Below are 20642 nucleotides of genomic sequence, written 5' to 3'. Positions count from 1 at the left end.
AGACGTCTTTTCCGTTATTAAGTTCAAATAAGTAGCAATCAAATTTTGAATCCTGCCATTGTAACAAGATGTCGTCCTGTACAGTGTTTCCCTCATTTGCATGAAATGACCTGAACATGTGGCCATGTACACGGACACGAAAGAAAACTTCCCTACATCAAACTCGTCCTCGATTTCACTAATAGAAGACACCTACATATGATCCACATTTCATGAAAGCGTTCCGAACTTGCTTAGCGTGTGCTTTTATAGCATTTGACATCATGTATCAATATACTGGCTAATGGGACTCCAACGTCCTCGAAATCCTATTTTTTCTGATCAGTCTTTGTACTTTAGAGATATATAGATATTCTATTGTCTATACTCTAAATAATGTGATAATTTTCTCTGTACTTTATATAACGTTATTAAAGCCACATTATGCACAGATAAAAGTCTTCAAATGGTCTTAGAAGTTTGAATTTCATATCTTACAACTGATAACACAACCCGAAATCCTCTGGTATTGATATCCTCAGTGATAGCACTTTTTGGTTATCTCGTTCAACCCATCACGTAGGATTCAAACGCACCTAAAAAACGTCCAATGTGCGTACAAACAGAATGTGCCACAATGGTTGGATCAATTCATAGACCCGTCCATTGTTATCGTAAACGGTTCTGTCTCGTTAAGGCACTTTTACCTGTCCAACTTATGATTCTTTGCTGTGGAGGCATCATACTCTTTTCAACACGGAATGGTTTAATGCGATTTTGATTAAAGATAGTATAGATGAACATGTGTTCGTGTAGGATATAAGCCACAATTGTATTGCATTGACTAATTTACATTTTACCGTTATACAACAGCTAACGGCTTGATGCAGTGGCCTAGATTCAATTCGATCAATTTGAAAGTATAACATACGATCCGAACCATTTGAAGCATCACAATTGTTTTACTTAAGAAGGTCAAGAAAGGTGTTATCATATATTAAAGAATAAGCGTTAAAACCTAGTACCAAATGATACAACACAATTTACATTAAAAGCCTCTGTAAATGATGTTACTGCCAAACCAGAGTGACTATAGAGTGTCAATTAGGTGGCGTGATGTTTTCTCACGTCTCATACAATTTCATTTTGTTACAAATTACATAAAATTTCAGAACCTGATAGTGCTCAAGCATATGAAATGATACATTTTATCTCCCTGAACGCAAATCAACACCACTGTTGGATGAAACAAGGAAGATCCAAACTCTTTATTTGTGTTCACAGTGAGACAAACTGTAACATTTCATGTGCCTAGACTCTTAATTTGTGTTCACAGTGAAACAAACTGTAACATTTCATGTGCCTAGACTCTTTATTTGTGTTCACAGTGAGACAAAATGTCATATTTAATGTGCCTAGATTCTTTATTTGTGCTCACAGTGAGACAAAATGTATCATTTCATGTGCCTAGACTCTTTATTTGTGTTCACAGTGAGACAAACTGTAGCATTCCATGCGCCTAGACTCTTTATTTGTGTTCACATTGAGACAAAATGTAGCATTTCATGTGCCTAGACTCTTTATTTGTGTTCACAGTGAGACAAAATGTAACATTTCATGTGCCTAGACTCTTTATTTGTGTTCACAGTGAGACAAAATGTAACATTTCATGTGCCTAGACTATTTATTTGTGTTCACAGTGAGACAAAATGTAACATTTCATGTGCCTAGACTATTTATTTGTGTTCACAGTGAGACAAAATGTAACATTTCATGTGCCTAGACTCTTTATTTGTGTTCACAGTGAGACAAAATGTAACATTTCATGTGCCTAGATTCTATCAATTCTTGTACTTTGTATAATTTCTAACAAAACACGTTGTGTCAGATGTGAAAAACATGGTGCCACCCAACTGACACTACATAGTCTTTCTGGTTTGATAGTATATCATGTTGATTCATGCATCATAGTTCAGAATTGGTTTTACGACATGATTTAAACAGCTTCCTATGGCATGATTTCGAACTGTGTAGTACCCGTGCAGTATAACAAGACCTCTAATTCAAATGAGTTCTGATTCATACAACTACTAATCAACTTTGTTCGGTCAGCACAGATCATAGATTCTTGAAAAAAAACGATTTTGAGACTCACAGAGTCGAACTATCAGCACCTTGCTGTTGTGTTGTATTAATTAGATTATCTTTATTAGATTGGTCTGTTAGTATTCGGAGGGGATACAAAATGACATTATTATTTACAATATTTTCTTAATAAAAAGAATTAAATCCGAACGCCATACAATAACAGTATGCAATTAAACATATTCAAATATAGAAACTCGAGATAACACGTCCAACGTACGGATTACTAAATTATACACTTGAAAACTAATGCATTATTGAATTAGACACTGGGTTATTTTCGTGAAAAACACCACTTAACCTCTTTGCGTGAACATATTCTCTAAAACAAAACTAGCCTGAGGCACAAGTCGAACACTTGAGCGTTTGAAAGGTGTGGAACCTGGTTAGTCGAAATGTGCGTGTGTGTATATATATATAAGCTAGCTATATTATAGTCACTGTAGGTGATACACTTGCATAAAGTAGCTTTTTAAATTATCATTATTCAACAAAATGAGTGTCATGACATGAAAGCGAACTGTGAGAAAAAATAAAACAGCTGCCTGATCAAGTGTCAATCTTGCTATAAACCTTGACAATAATGTACATATCTAAAATTTTATTTTATTTCATATCATATCAAATATTTTTCTTGAACTCTTTGAAAATAGTCAAAGACAGTGCCTTTTATTTACTTGATGTTATCTCTTATTGGGATAATGTAGATCTTTGCTTATCATGAAGTCATTGTTTTAAAAAAAAAAATCAGTTGAATGTTTGTTCAATGACCTAGAACCCTTCGATTTTTACAGAACTTTACAATTATGCAGGCAAACCCTGTTGAAAATGAGTTTGTCCACAAACAAGTAAGTGGTTTGACGTCTAAGATACTGGGTACACTAAAATATAAATGAAGATGACACTCTGGTGATTCAGTATGCTTCATTAAGTAGATTACCTGTTGAAAATGCAACAAAAGTCACGCCAAAACTCGGTTTGTGTCTCATTGATTTATTAATCTACAATATCATGTTCACCATTTCACCAAAGTATTCTAGTATAATGTTAATGTTGGTGCATGTATTCTAAGACATTACAATTTGTGTTCTTACATTGTTAGAGCTGTTGATGGCATAGTAGGGAGTTCATGTACACTTTTCGATACGTATGATAAATTACGTCATTGGATCATTTATGAGTTATATCCCCATATCAGGTTTCAATTCAGTCAATTATGAGTGATGGTTAAGTAAACGTCAGTAAATAGAATACCTAACATACCTCATAATAATTTTTAATATGCAGAATAAATTACATCTCAGACATAAACTCAGCTTGTACCCCTCAAAACAATTCTTTGAAAAGGTCGTTGTTACTTCATAAGAGCAAAGGAAATGTGAATATAATCACTTGCTATTAGATCTTATTTCATTATCCCTACATGTAGTTGCCTTGACAACTATCAATTACCGAAGTCACCAGGTGAGGAAAATATCAAAAAACCACGTCTTTACAATACAGCTGGGTGATTAAATCCATTACTTCCCAAGTGATTATCTAAATTAGGATTAGGAAATTATGGAAATAATCCTTTTGGAAATAATTTTGTAAATTTGATATACTAAGGTCTTACAGGTGGTGCAGTCCCAATATTCGTTTTAATACAGAACACTTAAGGAAGTGTTAGTTTCTCTAAATGTCCAAATTTAAGGTAATCGAGTGAAAGCAAATTGTGATTTCATATACTTAAGAAATTCATTATTGGCGAATTAAACTTCAATATTCATTAGGTGTGCCTACTCTTTACATTTTTTAATTCATATTTTCGACTTCTGTTTGTTTTCTTACTTGAAAATACACTAGGAATATATTAAAGGCATTCTAGGTAATTTATACAAATGCGGGAAATTCAAACTGCCATACACAATATTGTCAAAGAGGTAGAGTTTTCACCCTGTTTCTCTTTGCCTAGGAAATATTTGACGTTTGTTTAGTTTTCTGAACTAACTGTTTGGCATGCATTTTTTATTTCTGTTTTTGGTGTTCTGGTGTATAATATAAAGGGAAAGAGTTCACCTGAACCCCTAGCATAAACCGGAAGTCGGCCATTTTGTGCCGTTGGCGACTCGAATTCATCAAATGATATCAACATCCTATGAATTTACAGATAATTGTATTGTGTCGTGTTCATGTTCGGTGTTTCTTTTAACAAAATATGTCGCTATAAATTATAAAAGTATAATCTATAGAAAGAATGGAAGTTGAAGTTTGTCATTATACAGTATGATATATAATTAAAGTAAGTAGAAACAAGAAACAAAACATCGTCTGGTTCAACAAAAGTCTTACTAACGTGAGCTACCATTACCTTATACATATATACGTATAATTGAGCCATGTCAGCATTCTCGCAAACCAGAGCTGTTATTTCTTCCGCGACACTGCAAAATAAAATGGCGGTGTGTCTAGGAAGGTGCCGTAAAAGAGGCTATGGTTTACGACAATGGCCTGTGATTTCTGTTGAGTTAGACATTTTGTGTCAACTTACTTACCTTCCATGGTACTTTAGGACGTTTTATCACAGTTTATATTGGTAACAAATAATGCGAGCCAAGAGTACCTGTAAAGTAGTCATTCTAATTCTTCAACTGCTTTGTTCATATTACATCGCGCCAATTCATGTGTAAAGCTCAATGATCAAAGTCGCTCTCTTTTAAACAAATTTATATCTACTTTTTTCACGCGAGGTTAGGAGCGTGAAAAGACGATTGTGGAATTGTGAGTAATGCATATCCTCATCATAGTGACAGCAAGGTTAACTTTGATGTCGACCGACCGACTTATGAATTATTCATGATCTGTAGAATTTCTAGTTCCTTACCAGAATAAAAATGATTTATGGTTGACAATGTTAGATTTATATCAGAAGTGATTAAACTGTAATTTTATATCTTTGGGAAATTACTCTTATGATCTTGTGAATAAGTGAATTAAAATGAACAACACATGGTAATGGGATGACAGAAAATAAAACAGCTATTCAAACGTTAAACGGCAGCTTGGTGTAAAAGTTGGGTTGAAACAAATCAATTAATAAATCAATCAATTGATATCGATCAATCAATCAATTAATCCCTAGATAGATATATAGATGGTTATCCATAGATAGCACTGACAGAGCCGAGAGGTGTATAACCACGTCTTAAGTCTTTGACCCAGAAATAATATTTTGTGGTTTTTTCATCGACTACTTGATTCCTAAAGCATATTCTTTTATGAGTTGAATTATCTTCCTCATTATTCAGCTCTGTGGGCAATGTTAGTATGGATTCGATATTCTATCCCTACAGTAAATAGTGAATTCGTATCCATTCGAATATCAGTATGTGGTGACATTTTCCACCGAGAAAGTTTTCGCCCATTGTTTCTGGTATATCTGTTCTAAAATGGTCATACATAATTTTATCAACAGCATTTAGGTTAAGAAGTCAACCATGTTGATCAAACCTACACGACTATAATTATATGTATACTGATGTACTCTATACAGAAAAATTAGACTTGTCGATACCTCTCGACTAACAAAGATTATTTTGTGATGTATATTGTCTATGAGAAATCATAGGGTTTACATAATACAATAGACGCCAGTTGAAATGAAACGAAACGTCGTTTGGCCCAACAAGCATAATATTTCCATTACTACATTTTATATACCTGACATGACAACTTGACAAAAACTCTTGCCGACTCTGTTCTCTATTATCTTCTGGTGTGACGAAACATTGCTACATTTCCTGATGATGATCTACCATTATCTTAGCAGCAGATCATTGTAACATGTACTTGCCAATGGGTTACAGCATGCATATCTACGTGTGTAGAGCAAAGTATTGTTGGCTTGTACGATGTAATGTTTTGTAGAGTTCACCTACATTTCTACATATGTGTACTGTTAACCATAATCCTTATTATTTCACGTGCTTTCCTACTCTACGACTAACTTTACACATTGAGGAAACTGACAAAAGAGACCTGTTCGAAGGAGAGAACTTGAAGTTTGAGAAGTGCTTACAGAACCATTTCTTGTACTCTAGAATGCTATTTGAGTGTCTTTTATCGACTAAAAGGCTTCGATAAGATGACTTGACTCAGAAAATATATTAAGTGCAATGAAACGTGTTCAATGGATAGATAACATTCTAATAATCGCACCTTCATTTATGGGCACAGCAAGATATCTTTTCAGCAGTGGAAAATATCCATAAGAGATTATTAATGTTAAATTGCACTTTCAAATAAACCATTAGTCAACCTATTAGCCGGAAAGAGGGCTGTATTTGCAATATACGTCTCACTGTGCTGTAAATTTTCGTTGAGTATTGTTTCATTGAGTGCACTAAATCGATTTACCTGTGTCTCAGAAAACAAATCAATACTATTGATAAAAATGCATTATAAATTTGATACCAAAACTGATAAAAATGTCTGTATTTAATGGTTTGCATCTGTTGGCCTTATTTAACTACTTCTACTCTTGATTATTTGACTACTCCATATCACATAAAGACCGACTAGTAAGTACTTTCCTTTCCTTCATTTCCTTCACATTCAATTGGTAATTTTTTGCAGAGTGAAGTTAATGACGAATCGGTGGACACGAGGTTACAATAAGATAGATAATTATAAGTACAAACTAGTCTACTATATTATCTTTTGGAAAAGGATTACGCAGGTCCATATACACATACACACTCACACACCCACCCACATACATACATACATACATACATACATACATACATACATACATACACACATACACACATACACACATACATACATACATACATACATACATACATACATACATACATACATACATACACACACACACACATACATACATACATACATACATACATACATACATACATACATACATACATACATACACTTGTGTGAGTGTGTGTGTGCATGTATGTATCAGCGACCCAACTTATGCGCGTCTATATGTTCAACGGAAAGATTAACTGCCAATTAATAAACTTGTAGGCAAACTGAAGGTAATATTTTATACAGTAAACTCTCGAAGGTATAGGGATGATTAGTTCAAGTTATTTAGCCTTTGGTGATACAGTTAAACATTTTTTCTTTTGTACGCCCTCTAATGAATGCTAAGTAGTCTACAGATCACACAGGAATCTATGGTGAACAAAACAAGCATGGGAATTGATATAATAAGTCCCACTGATATTTTCATTTCTCATTTGTTTTCTGCAACTTGGTGCCTTTGTACTAGAACTTTAAATTTGTATTTTCTGCGCTACTGCATTGTTAGAAGTTTATATTTTTTGAAATAATTTGAAATGTACGATTTAAGTCCGAACTTACACAATAACAGATTCAAAGAATAGCATTCGGTGCAATTTTAAATCACGTTAAATTATTTTATAGGAGTCAATCCCAATAAGTCATTATAGTAAATTGCTTTCGAAGAAAATAATTGCGAAATTAATATGTCTGCTGTGGGCAAAACTATTATTTGGATTGGTGAATGTTGTCCTCATCGATAGCAATTAAATCACGTCCATCGATATTAATATCGACCAAAGCATAAGAGTAACCCGCGATACTTCCCACAGTAAGACGCCTTTAAATAGCTCAATACGTTTTCTCCATTTTATTTCTGATAGACTAAGTTTTACAGTTTTTCTACCCTAGTTTATCAGTAAACTTTACTTTTAAATTTCGTTTTACTTTTATCAGCATATTTTGGCTCCATTCAGACTGATTTTAATTTGGTCTAGTTTGCAAATTGTACACTCCACTGTAATTATATTTAATTCAGATTCCGAAGGAAAGTCTTCCTTTTAAGACTGAGACATAAAATTAAAGTGTTTTCATTCACCTACTTGAACCTGACGCTTAACTTTTTATCATAACCAAACTAGGATAAAAAACGGAATTCTTTTAGTTGGGCAGGAAGGGTGTGGGAAGTGAGTCATTTTAGTTCTCATTGGACAATGAGAACGTTTTACTTTACGTTTTATTTCAAGCTGCTTTTTACCCCTAAATACAAATAGTTTTGAGAAATGAAAGAATATTCGCTACAGTAAATGAGTTGACCTAAAACACAAATAAAAGTGTCAATAAAAGAGACTATTTCTCACTACATACAGGCTTTATACCCATAGCACTATGTACTAAAATATACTGATTGTGCTGTGTGAAAAAATATGAATTTTGGCCAATTAAGTTAAAAGAGCGTGAGTGGAGGGGTGGGGTGGGAGGGTCCCTAATCACAAGCTTGATTTTAAGACATTGACCTTTGACCTGCCAGTTTCTTTTAAATCATATCCACATGTAGTGTAGAAGGAAATATAGACAAGGATTACTTTTAGTACTCATATCACATTTTACTGAATGGTTGCAATATTTGACTTAACAAATCAATATATTACTGCATAATTCAAAAACTTCAATACATAGAGACTCCATTCAAGTATGTATGTATGTATGTATGTATGTATGTATGTATGTATGTATGTATGTATGTATGTATGTATGTATGTATGTATGTATGTATATGTGTGTGTGTATGTGTGTGTGTGTGTGTGTGTGTATGTATGTATGTATGTATGTATGTATGTATGTATGTATGTATGTATGTATAATAATATTGTATGAGAATGTGTTGCTAGCTGCTTGTGTAAGTCGGAGTGTGTGCCATGTGTGAGAGTATGTCTATGTCTGAACATTACAACCTCCATTAACCATGAACATTTAATACAGTCATATGTAACTATCGGTAGCAAAAAGTGTTTACATATTAGTAGTTAATTTATGAATGATTATAAACATTTTCTGATGCTGGCAGAGAATTGATAAACAATACACGTCAATGGAGTGAGATTTCTGTGTATTCCACTGACATTACTTTTACTCGAGCATCAGTCACACTGATCTCTTTCGCCCAAATCAACAATAATTGATTATTGTTTTATCGAACAGGTTTGAGTGCAGTTATATGAATGAGTTGTTCGAGGTTTAGTACAGATAGCACACAAGACAGAAAGACATGCTCTGTCAAAATTAGTTGAAGAAAAAACATCACACTTGGTCAGAATTAATTTGCCTGTCTGCATGTGAGTTTGCGATGGAAGGTCAGTAAGTGAAAGTACAGTTTTCCTATACAAGTTTAATTAAGTAAAAGTCAAATCCAGTCATCAAGAAACCAAGTGATTAAACTGTCAGAATTCATTAGTTTTACATCTGGAGAATAGATGACGAAACTCCTTGCAGCTCATCACTTGTAAATGAAATAACCCATGACCTGCGGATTCTTCTGATGTCCAAGTTTGAGACGTTTGATTTCGTGCATCGGTACGGATCGACGAGCAGGAGATAGCAAAGACTAGCGATATATTCTGACATTGATAGCATATATAGTATAGTAGAGGGTTTCTTAGAAATTACGTGATTCGCTTTGTCCTGAATTGAGGGGTATTGGTACAGAAAACAATGCAATGGAAAAAAAATCGTATCTGGTATGAATGACTGCATTCATTCTCCTGTCAATTAATAGTAACGGAAGAATTTATTCGATGCTTATCAAATGTCATTTCTTTAATCTTTAATCTTATATGGTTACCGTGATGATTCATTTTTCTGGAATAACATTCAACTATTTAAAATGTTTTACACTTCTCTACACATTGTACATGTGTGACGGTCCAGGTGACACGTAATAAGACACGTGTCGTGAACACTTTAATCGTCATGCTTGCAGTTTGACATCCCTTATTTCGTCTGACAGGTTATACAAGATTGATAAGTGTTAATGCATGGAGTCTTGTCAAACGTACAACTCCTGAACATACCACTATAAAGACTACATAAATATGACAGTATTGATGTTCTTCTCGTGTTAATATGTGTCAGCTTGACTCCTTAGTCAATCGAGTTTGTAATGATCTTGATAAGTCGTAAAAAAATGTGTGGTTCCGATTACATTCAATTTTAAAATAGGTGGGGTAGGTAGATTTTTTGTTTTATTTTTAAATATATTTTTTTATATGTGAGTGTCTAGTTAAGGTAGTTATCTTTTTCATATGGTCTCTGTGTTATTGGATTCTTCTCATCAGATGTACAGCCATTAAAGATTGGAAGAACAGTTTTATATTGTCTTTTTCAGTTGATGTCTGTTTCCGCATCCATTATTTCTTGCGAGACTTCACAATTTTCGCGATTTTCTTATTTTTTTCTCGAATACGTAAAAAAAGTTTAGCTTCGGTGTGAAAAACGAGATGGGGGTCGGGTAACCGGAACCAAACAACTGTTCACAACTATGCAATGCTTCTCTTTGCGATGCAAACACATGAGAATTTGAAACGATCAGATAAGTCGCTATTCACGTGTCCATGAAAGAGTGAAAGTATAACTTAAGCGTTAGGCCATTTTTATCCACCTATGGTTCCCAGTCCAATGGAAATAATTGTTTATGAGTATTTGTCAAAAAATCATAGATTGTGATAAATAACCCTTCAAGACAATAACTTAAATGTGTGGCGCTTTTGAAAATGTGATTTCTCTCTCATCAATTACATTTTTAGAGGGTGGTAGAAAGCAATTGCATATAGCAGAATTATAAAAGTAATTAATTATAAAGTTAAATTTTAAAAACGAGTATTTATATGCAACAGTCATTTGCAAAATGGTGCATTTTTCAAAAGCACTTTCTGCAAAATCTTCAATGTCTGTCATATTCTATTTGAAATTGTACATTTTGGGGGAAAAGACAAGCATATTGAAACTCATATTTAGTCTCGCACAAATTATCTGTTATCTTTGGCACAGATGTAAAGCTTATGATAAATCTAGACTTGATTAATTCACATATTTGTGAAGGAGATTAGAGGGAATACATTTAGCCTTTAACAAATATGTACGGTTCAATTCATTACTTCCGAATACTTGCTAACGGCATGTTAAATACACAAGCAAACATTGGCATGCTTACTCAGTTTAGCTACATCCCAAAGTAAGATTGCGATTCATTTCACGTGACGGCTGAACGTTTAATATCTTCCTGGACGAAGTTATTTCAAATCTTAGACAACAGCACGGTCAATATATTTCATGAATTGGTATATCTTACATTTATATCAATACCAGAGTGGTACGGTTTTGAAGGAAAACATTGATATTGAGAATTCATCAAGGATTGTTTAACAAGCCCTGACAATTAATCTACCCATTGCAGTCACTAAATTGAAATAACGTATCGTTAGTAAATGAATCTGCAAGGAGCACTTTAAGAGAAATATTGATAGTGCTGTTGTAAACATATGTACCAATCGATTTTCTTTTACACTAAAATATTTCCTAATCAACCCTGGTAAAACACAATTGTGTGGTTTGCTTAGAGCTTCGGGCTATACTTACGTTTTATTACTTGACTAACTTGTCGTGTGTTGAACTATATCAACGCTAGCCCTAAGACAATTTACTGAGCTAAATGCACTTGCGGTGACAGCTTTCATTTAGTACACTGGCGTGTTTCACTTGAAAGGTTTACAGTACGAAGACCCGCTCCATTAAAAGGGTTGACCGTACTAAGTAAGGACATAACACACACAGTTTGCAAGAACTCTTGACATTTTCCCAATTTTCATCGAATACTTTACATTTACCTCAATATTAACTTGCTAATTCATACTGATTTTGGTTCATGAAATAGTAATAAGAGCAACTATTCTAAGAATAAAAAGACTATAGTACAGTGTCATTTTAGAGGTAAGTAGTTAGTAATGAAGTGATACAGGCATGATATCCACCACACGTACAGTGTACACAGCACGTACAGTGTACACAACACATAGTGAGTTGATATGTAGTATCACAGACCCTCTACCCAAGTTGGTGGAGGGTCTATGGTATTATGCTGTCTACAGGTTATACTGGGTGCAGCTAGATTTACTAACAGTTGAACCGTTTAGAAATTAAGTTTTGAAAAGAGGGGTAAGTGGGTAGGTAGGTAGGCAGGTAGGCAGACAGGCAGGCAGGCAGGCAGGCAGCTAGCCAGCCAGCCATATAAATGAATAAACAGATAGATATTAAACAGATAGATAGATAGATAGATAGATAGATGGATGGATGGATGGATGGATGGATGGATGGATGGATGGATGGACGGACGGACGGACGGACGGACGGACGGACGGACGGACAGACAGACAGACAGACAGACAGACAGACAGACAGACAGACAGACAGACAGACAGACAGACAGACAGACAGACAGACTGACAGACAGACAGACAGACAGACAGACAGATAGATAGATAGTTATTAAATAGGTGGATGGATGTGTGGTGTTGAAACAATAGGAACCATGATATGAGCACAACGAAAGTTTCAATTAAAGAAAACCACTCAGACTAGAAAAAAGACTTATAGAGACATAACAAACAGTGGACACCCTGTATATGTACTTACACTCTTCCTAGAACCATTTGATGACGTTATTACTTTAAAGATTTGGCAGATAGAGAGTAGAAAAACACACTAAAGTTGTTATATTGATTAAACATCCAAAATAAATACAACTTTCTCACTTTAGATAGTTAGACATAACATATTGTGCGTTACAGAGCCCCTTGCCTGTTATGCCAAAACTTTTAAAATTCGTCAACTGCGAGAGCTGTTTAATAATTGCTTTGCCGTTAGCGTGTTTACTGACTGCCATGGGATAGTATGGAGTAGTGTGTGGCACGAGGGTAAACTAGAACTCTATGTACTGAATAAACTGATGAAAACGATTTGATCAATCTGGTTACGTCAGGTGAAAATCGATTGATTGAAGTAATGTTTTGAGTACACTGTTAATGTTTTCCTACTTAGTAATGTTTCGTTGCGTGCTCTTTTGATGATACAGGTTCTGTGATAAAAGTGCTTGATTATATAAGCTTGTCTATTGAGAGAGTGTTATTCCCCAAAGCAAGACCGAGAATATATATTAAATCAACATGGGGTCTCAAGCTTCGAATTATTATACATAATACTACTCCAACAATCTTGTCTCTGCAGACTGACCAAAACACTCTAAGGTCGCAGTTTTATTCAAAAATATTTACTCGTATTTTAATAACTCTCCCTGTTTGATGGTGTTTTGACAGACCCAATTCATCTCTGAATGCATATATACAAGTTATTTTCTCCAAAATACATGCACTATAGTTCTATAGAAAGTAACGATGAGTCGTTAGCTATGGAAACATACTTTAACGGACTGGTGTTGAATTGTGAACTGAATTAAATATCTGAGTGCATTTTTCATTACTGTAATGTTTTTTGCTGATCTGTGTTCGGACATCTGTATGGATTACTGTTGTTGGAAAAGCTAGATGAATTTAACTCGGGAAGGGATATCGGAAACGTGTCTAGTGTGTAGCTGTCAGCAACGGACAAACTACCTGTCTGGTATTCCAGAATAGCATATATAGCAAATAGTGTAAAAGAAATGAATTGTACTTTGAAAATTAAATTAAGTCTCGAATCAAAGTCTACACGCTGTAGTAGACATTTCATTCAGACGTCTATCATTTAGTATGGATGTTTTGTCTGCGTCCCAGAGTTAGGAGTAAGTAATTGCTTTTTAACGTAGAATGCACCTCTATAATAAATATACGAAAACTTTGCTGTACGTTTGTACAACAAAACCCCATTCTCAGATAAAAAAAATCAAGGATCAACGTACAAAGTTTTGAAATAAATGTGTAGAGGCGGTCAAAATTATATCAAAATTAATTTAGGATCCAATAAGACCACCGAATATTCACACTATGGGAAAATATAAGACTCGTGATACCCGTGATACACAAAAGTTCTTCTATTATTTCAAAAAGACAGCAATAATCTTTCATACGACAAAGTTAAGAGAGATTTTGAGGATTTTTATTTTCGTGGAAATTGGTCCTGTGAGCATTCTACCTTAAACTTTAACGTCCCAATTTTCATTACAGTTGTGATCATCGCAGCCTCTGGTGGTGCAGTCAGAGAACTACTAATCAAGGCCCATGAACAAGGTATGATTAATGGCGACTATGCGTTTTTCAACGTCTATCTTGTTGCCTATACCTACTACGGCGAGAACACGTGGTATCGAGGAGACGAATACGACGAAGTGGCGAAACAAGCCTACGAGGCCCTGAACACCGTTACACTGTACGTGCCATCAACATCAGAATATCTAGAATTCGCTGATGAAGTTACAAGGCGATCCATTGAAGTCTACAATTACGATTTCATTGAAAGTGACGTAAGTTTCATTATATGCAAATTAATCACCTATAAAATTGTTAATTGTTATCATGTGCATAGATAATTGTACAGTTAGACGGTAATTAAATAGTCTACTTCTAATTGCATCGTAATGACAGACATAAATTATCAAAGTTTGTATATTATACATTGCCAAGGTGTCATGTTTGTTAGTATTCTTCATGTCACAATAAAATACACAAATGTTGCCTTTGACGACATTGGCCAGAAACAAAACTTTATCAGATTTCATATAATTTAAAACAGATACTATAAGCAATAATGTCGATAATATTAAGATATTAATCATTATCATTAAATTGCCTGCTAATTACATAGCATATACAAAACACCTTAGTGATCGACCTGCAGAATTAGGTGAGTTATTACCACACTCTACGTTACACACGTTCAAACTAAAAGTATGGGATGTGTTCTTGTCATTCTACGTCACGATAATGCGTGCTTAAGTCGTTGTTTCTGTAATATTCGAAACGGACAAAAGGTTCGCCATTGTCATTATTTTTCTCAATATTTCATAAAATACGTGTATGTAGGTATAATCTGAATACTGTCAAGTTTCATTAAACCAGAAAATACTAGCTAGTCACAGCAAGGTGTTAACACTATCTGAATGTCAAAATTGAATCGTTTGACTTTGTTTCAGTTTAACTACTATATAGGTTCATTTCATGATACAGTATTACTGTTCTCCCTGGCTGTAAATGAGACCTTATCAGCCGGTGGCGATATTAGTGATATCAGAGACGGGTACACTTTCACTCGAAGAATGTGGGACCGAACATTCAAAGGTGGGTTATTACTTTACTTTATGGTAGGTTTATCCTGCTAGCCTTCGCTGCTAAACTGTATTTGTGTTTGACATAGACTGACCGACTTGCGAGTGCCCTCCTGTGGTAAAAGATTACACCACCGGTAATTATGTTAATTCCAGTGTTCACTCATTTATCAATTGCTCACGAATTAATATCTGCCAGATAGTTACAACAATGTCCAATTCGTTGTATTTGCGAAGACAGTTTCTGTACACTAGATTCCCGAATTATAGAAAATTGAAATATTGGTCAGTAAACTATTTTCACGTTATACACAATTTTAACTTAGTTATTACTTCAGTTACTTCGCTGATGTTGTTCAAATGAAATGTTACAGATACAAGTAAAGATTATTGTATAATGTTTAAAGATAGCCAACAACATAGACATAAATAAAATACTAACAGAATGAAAATGTCCAGACACAAACTCGATGCGACACACAGCTTCCTGCGTACAGCGAACTAGGATTTTAAATACAATAAAGCTCTCTATAGGGATACCTATACGTTTTGTCTGGTCCATGGACTTTGATTAATTTCTATTTCCATGGTCCTCGTCAGAATTGTTTTCCTGTTGCTTTCAAAGATTGTACATAGATTATATTGATTTTTCTTGTGGAATAAATTTCAATTCAGTACCTTTAATTTTTACCAGGTATCCTTGGTGATATTGTGATGGATGCAAATGGAGATAGGATATCTGATTTCTCACTGTTAGATATGAATGAAGACAAAGAATTTGAAGTAAGATTTTAATTTGTATGTGATATTAACATGAATAGTCTACTTGAGCGGTGACTTTTAATACAGAACGTTAGTCTGTATTTGCTAGTTATGACTTCTCACGATCACAACGTTCATTTCTAGCCCAACAAAGATGTGGCATACTGCCATTACAAACTGAAGATGGTCGTTTTAGAAATGTACCTAGTTCAAATCGATCATGTATCCATTGTAACTTAGGAGAAGTGGAAGATGGAAAACACTTTGTCATGAGATGTAAACTATACGATCTCAGAAATGTTATGTTTGAATTAATTAGCAAAGAGAATGAATTCTTTTGTAAATTTATGTTCTGATCAGAGTTTTATATTCGTTATCAATAATGGTATTCGACCACTGGCAAATTTTATTGAAAGTGCCTTCAACAGAAGAAGAGAAAGGTTATATATAAAGATTGTGTAATTAATTTTGTAGATATTTGATTTGTTGTGGTAAAACTTATATAATTTCTTTACTAGACAACTGTACTCTTTATTTGATGTTTTTTTGGAAAATTTTGATTTAGAGTGACTTTATATAAACCCGAAGGGTCTGGGTGAAAATGTTTCTCTTTATGTGTTCGTATTGTAAACTGTCACAAGTCATTATAATAAATCCCTACTGCTACTATGACAAATGTCATGAAAGTCTTCCACAATCTTCCGGCTGAACAATAAGTAGCCATGGTAACAATTGATTGTGACAACATTGTGCCATCTACTCAACGATAAACTTTGAGAAATTCAATATATTTCTTCTACATTTACACTGTGATCAACCACTTTAAGTCTTCCTTGTAATCTTCTAGGTTATAGCCAATTACTTTGGATCTCGTAAGTCGTACGACCTTGTCCCTGGCAAGTCGATTAGATGGCCCTCTGGGGCGGTAGGACCACCAAAGGATGAACCATATTGTGGTTTCTATGGTGAAAAGCCTGAATGTAACAGTAAGCCAAAGTTAATGACATTTTCCTAAACTTGTATAATGCTATGGACAGCACTTATTATACGACGGTACTACTTTTCGCTTTCAGTGATTATATATTAGAAAAGGACCCTGTGTGTAATTGCGTTAAGAAGGCAATATGAACAAGCTCGAAACTGAGGAATGAGTTGTAATTAGTTCAGTACAATCGCAGATACACGAATTTAGGATGAAGGAACCAGAAACTGCAACATGTTCCGTACCGTGGACAAAGTAAAAGCTATCATTGTCGCAGGAGAGATGTTTAGCATTAGATCACTGCAGGGAGAAAATACATAGCTCGGCAAAAATATATTGAAACATACAAAAGAATGTTAACTTGAAAAGTATTGAAGGTTTAATACATGTTACAGCTTTCGTAAATTAGTAATACAACTTACACCAGAATTATTATATATACATCGTGGGTTAAATCATATAATTCTACATATTATCAAATCACCACTGTAATAATCAGTTATGAGACACCTACTACCAAATCCGGGTGACTATAGAGTTTCAATTAGGCAGCATGATGTTACTACCAAACCAGAGTGAATATAGAGTTTCAATTAGGCAGCACAATTTTTTTACGTCTGAGACAACCACATTGTTTTAGTCACAAATTAAACAAACTACAGACACTGATAGCACCTACACATATTTAATGATACATTGTGTCTCATTGTGAACACAAATCAACATTACTGTCTGATGAAAGAAGGGAGATTCAAATGTAAAACTGTTTATTCATGTTTACAGTGATATAAAATGTAACTCATCATGTGCATGTACGCCTGTATTTTGTTTGCGTAAATCGTAACAAAACAGCTTAACGTTGTGTGAGATGTAAACGGCCTGAAACTGTATAGTCTTTCTGATTTGGTAGTAACTCATGCTCCCATCTTTTAACTTCTAGATAACAATGAGTGAAAGAGATCAAACATAGTATATATTATATCAGATTCGAAATTAATGACTTGGTAAATATACCTTTTTTCCAACAGAGGAGTTTCCATTGTCTGGGATAATTGGTCTGGCATTTGGGGGTGTCATCTTAATAGCAATTGCCATCTTGGCATTCGTAATGTACAGGTAATGCATCACACAGTTATGGTACATATTGCATGTAATATGTTTGTGAATGTCTTTTGGAGTTATCTAAATTGATGAGAAAATGTTTTCAAACAATGAATCACATCCTAGGGATTGTATACACGCCCTGAAGTTTTGACCAGTTGACGATTTACTGTCACTGACACTACCGATTGGTCTTTGGCGTCGCTGTATTAAATGCGATGGTTGTGTAAACACCGGACAATTCGGCGGCTTCGGAAATTTCCGACATTACCCGGCTGTACAGGAGGACATTACATTACACACGGACGAGTTTGCGTTCTGCAGGCCATCGGCAGTACATATGCGGCCCAGATACATGGCTGTAGGTGACCCAGATCAATCGTGAAATACCAGTATGTTATTCACATTCAGGGCCACTTGGATGCATGCCAACTATGCTATACCACGAATTTAGCACTGTTATGTTTGATACTTGGCCAATCAGATCTCTTAATTTGAACCATCTCTATCCTGGTATGAAATAACTCTATGTAGTATGGTGAAATGTCATGATGAACTATTCAGGAGTCTACTGGTTATGTCATGTAGAATTACAAAGCAATGAATGTAGAACATACATCTATGAATTTGATAAGGTTATTTTTCAATCATACATGAAAACGACATTAAAAAGCTGGCTCCTATCACCACAATATGCGCAACATCTTCATTCTTTACATAATACTACTTTTGCAGGCGATTCAAATTGGAGCAAGAATTAGCTAATATGACGTGGAAGATCAAGTGGGATGACGTCATCATATCTAAGGATAAAGGCAACTCTACGTCGAGATTATCATTGATGGTACAAATAAATTATGTAAATTTTTATTATCAAAAACCATACTGCTTGATCATGGTATCATCGCATAGTTGTGATTACATTATCCAGTTTCGACTATTGTATTTGAAGGGTTAATCGCGAAACGTCTGCTATACTTTTTTTAATGGCCAAGAACATTCTTTCTTAGTTACTTTTTGTTTCGTATTTTGTGTTGTTAATCTTCAAGTCACCATCCAAAACAATCACATGATATTGATGCGAACTAAGAACAGAATAAAATGTCCAACAGTCAACGATTTATTGGTCACATTCTAATATTTCAGTATTTATCGGTATCTATACAAGTGTCTGTCTTCAGAATTCATTTCCATAAAATTGATCCCAGCTATTATAGGATGCACGTACCTAATGTAGCCAAAATATGTAAATTGTTATGCGATAATGCCATTACCAGTATAATGCATTTACCTTTACGACCTTTCTTCATATTCCAGGCAAGCCAGGCGAGTCTCTCTATACATACTGGACAGGCAGGTCAAATATTTGCAACTGTCGCCACATACAAGGTAGTGACATGTTAACATTTGTAATACAATATATCACTCTCATCGTAAATAGTGTATTGTCAAATCAAAAAGACTCAATGTTCTTGTCTGTGCAGCTGTCAAATACACATGCAACCAGTTATTTGATTGTCAGTTTGATGTGTTTTCATAAATGGGTATTGAACTTGTTTATACTATTGCTATCCTGTACAATAACTATCAGACCAACATCTCTAATAACAAGCCAATATAAACCCTTAATGAGGGTGCTGTTCTCTTCCATCTGTGTGTCCCTTGTCTAACTTCCGGGGGAAAGCTATGACCATTTTTGAAATGGCAATCTTTCCCCCAATCTTGAATCGATTAATACAAAGGTATTATTTATTTCACAGCAAGCTTACGAAATATCAGGTGTATGCATACGTGAACATTTGTAAAGCAAACACGTCTACAACGTTTACACTATCATTATCAAATGGCAGCATAGAAAGATGAAATGTGCACAAAAGCATCACATTTCTTGTGGAAGGGACTATACATGAACATTTTTAGTGTTTACGTTAGTGTTTATGGGAAGATGCGTGGTGTAAAGATGTTAATATGGTTTCTTGGCTTTAAAAAATATTATTGAATTCATGATAGTTCCAGCCACGTTATAATGGTGTTATGTAAATAGCAAACAAAACTGAAATGATTAAATGCTTACTGTGAATATTTCTGGCAGTTTACACATCATTATTACATGGAATTATAAAAAGGGATAGAATGTACACTGAATTAAGTCTCATATTTCTTGAGGCTGGTCCGTGACATTAAATATTAGCAATATAGATATTGGGAAAAACGAGCGACGTAAAAATGCAAATATATATTTTTCACAGCTTTTACAACATCTTTTATGACACTTTTAATTAGATAGTATGTGTGTGTGCTAGTAAACACAACGAAAATGATTAAAAATCATTGTGAATTTTTACACGGTAATCATTTAATGCAGTTATAAAAAAGTGATAGATTGTACACAAAATTAAGTCTCAAATTAGGCTGGGACTGTATTTGAAACTAATTATTGATAAATCTCATGGAAATAACATGTGGCGAACAGATGTAAAAGTTTCATTAACCTACGCTTAAAATAAATGTATGTATACAACAAATGATTAAAAATAATTATGTCGCAGGTTCTACCATTATTGAACG

The 20642-nt window shown here is 34.4% G+C and overlaps 1 protein-coding gene across 1 annotated transcript in view; it reads left to right on the top strand.

Annotated features, from left to right (window-relative positions):
• Positions 1–20642, top strand: part of LOC144447692 (atrial natriuretic peptide receptor 1-like) — a 38224-nt gene that overhangs the window by 8024 nt on the left and 9558 nt on the right. The window contains exons 2-8 of the mRNA XM_078137771.1: positions 14133–14428; positions 15098–15242; positions 15924–16012; positions 16839–16977; positions 18002–18089; positions 18810–18918; positions 19392–19463. Of these exons, the coding sequence (XP_077993897.1) occupies positions 14133–14428; positions 15098–15242; positions 15924–16012; positions 16839–16977; positions 18002–18089; positions 18810–18918; positions 19392–19463 (938 nt within the window). The remainder of the gene's footprint in view (positions 1–14132; positions 14429–15097; positions 15243–15923; positions 16013–16838; positions 16978–18001; positions 18090–18809; positions 18919–19391; positions 19464–20642) is intronic.

Source organism: Glandiceps talaboti, chromosome 16 (genome assembly GCF_964340395.1).
Source record: "Glandiceps talaboti chromosome 16, keGlaTala1.1, whole genome shotgun sequence".
Lineage (NCBI taxonomy): Eukaryota > Metazoa > Hemichordata > Enteropneusta > Spengelidae > Glandiceps > Glandiceps talaboti.
Note: the sequence above shows the minus strand (reverse complement) of the source record. Positions and strands in the feature narration are given on the sequence as shown.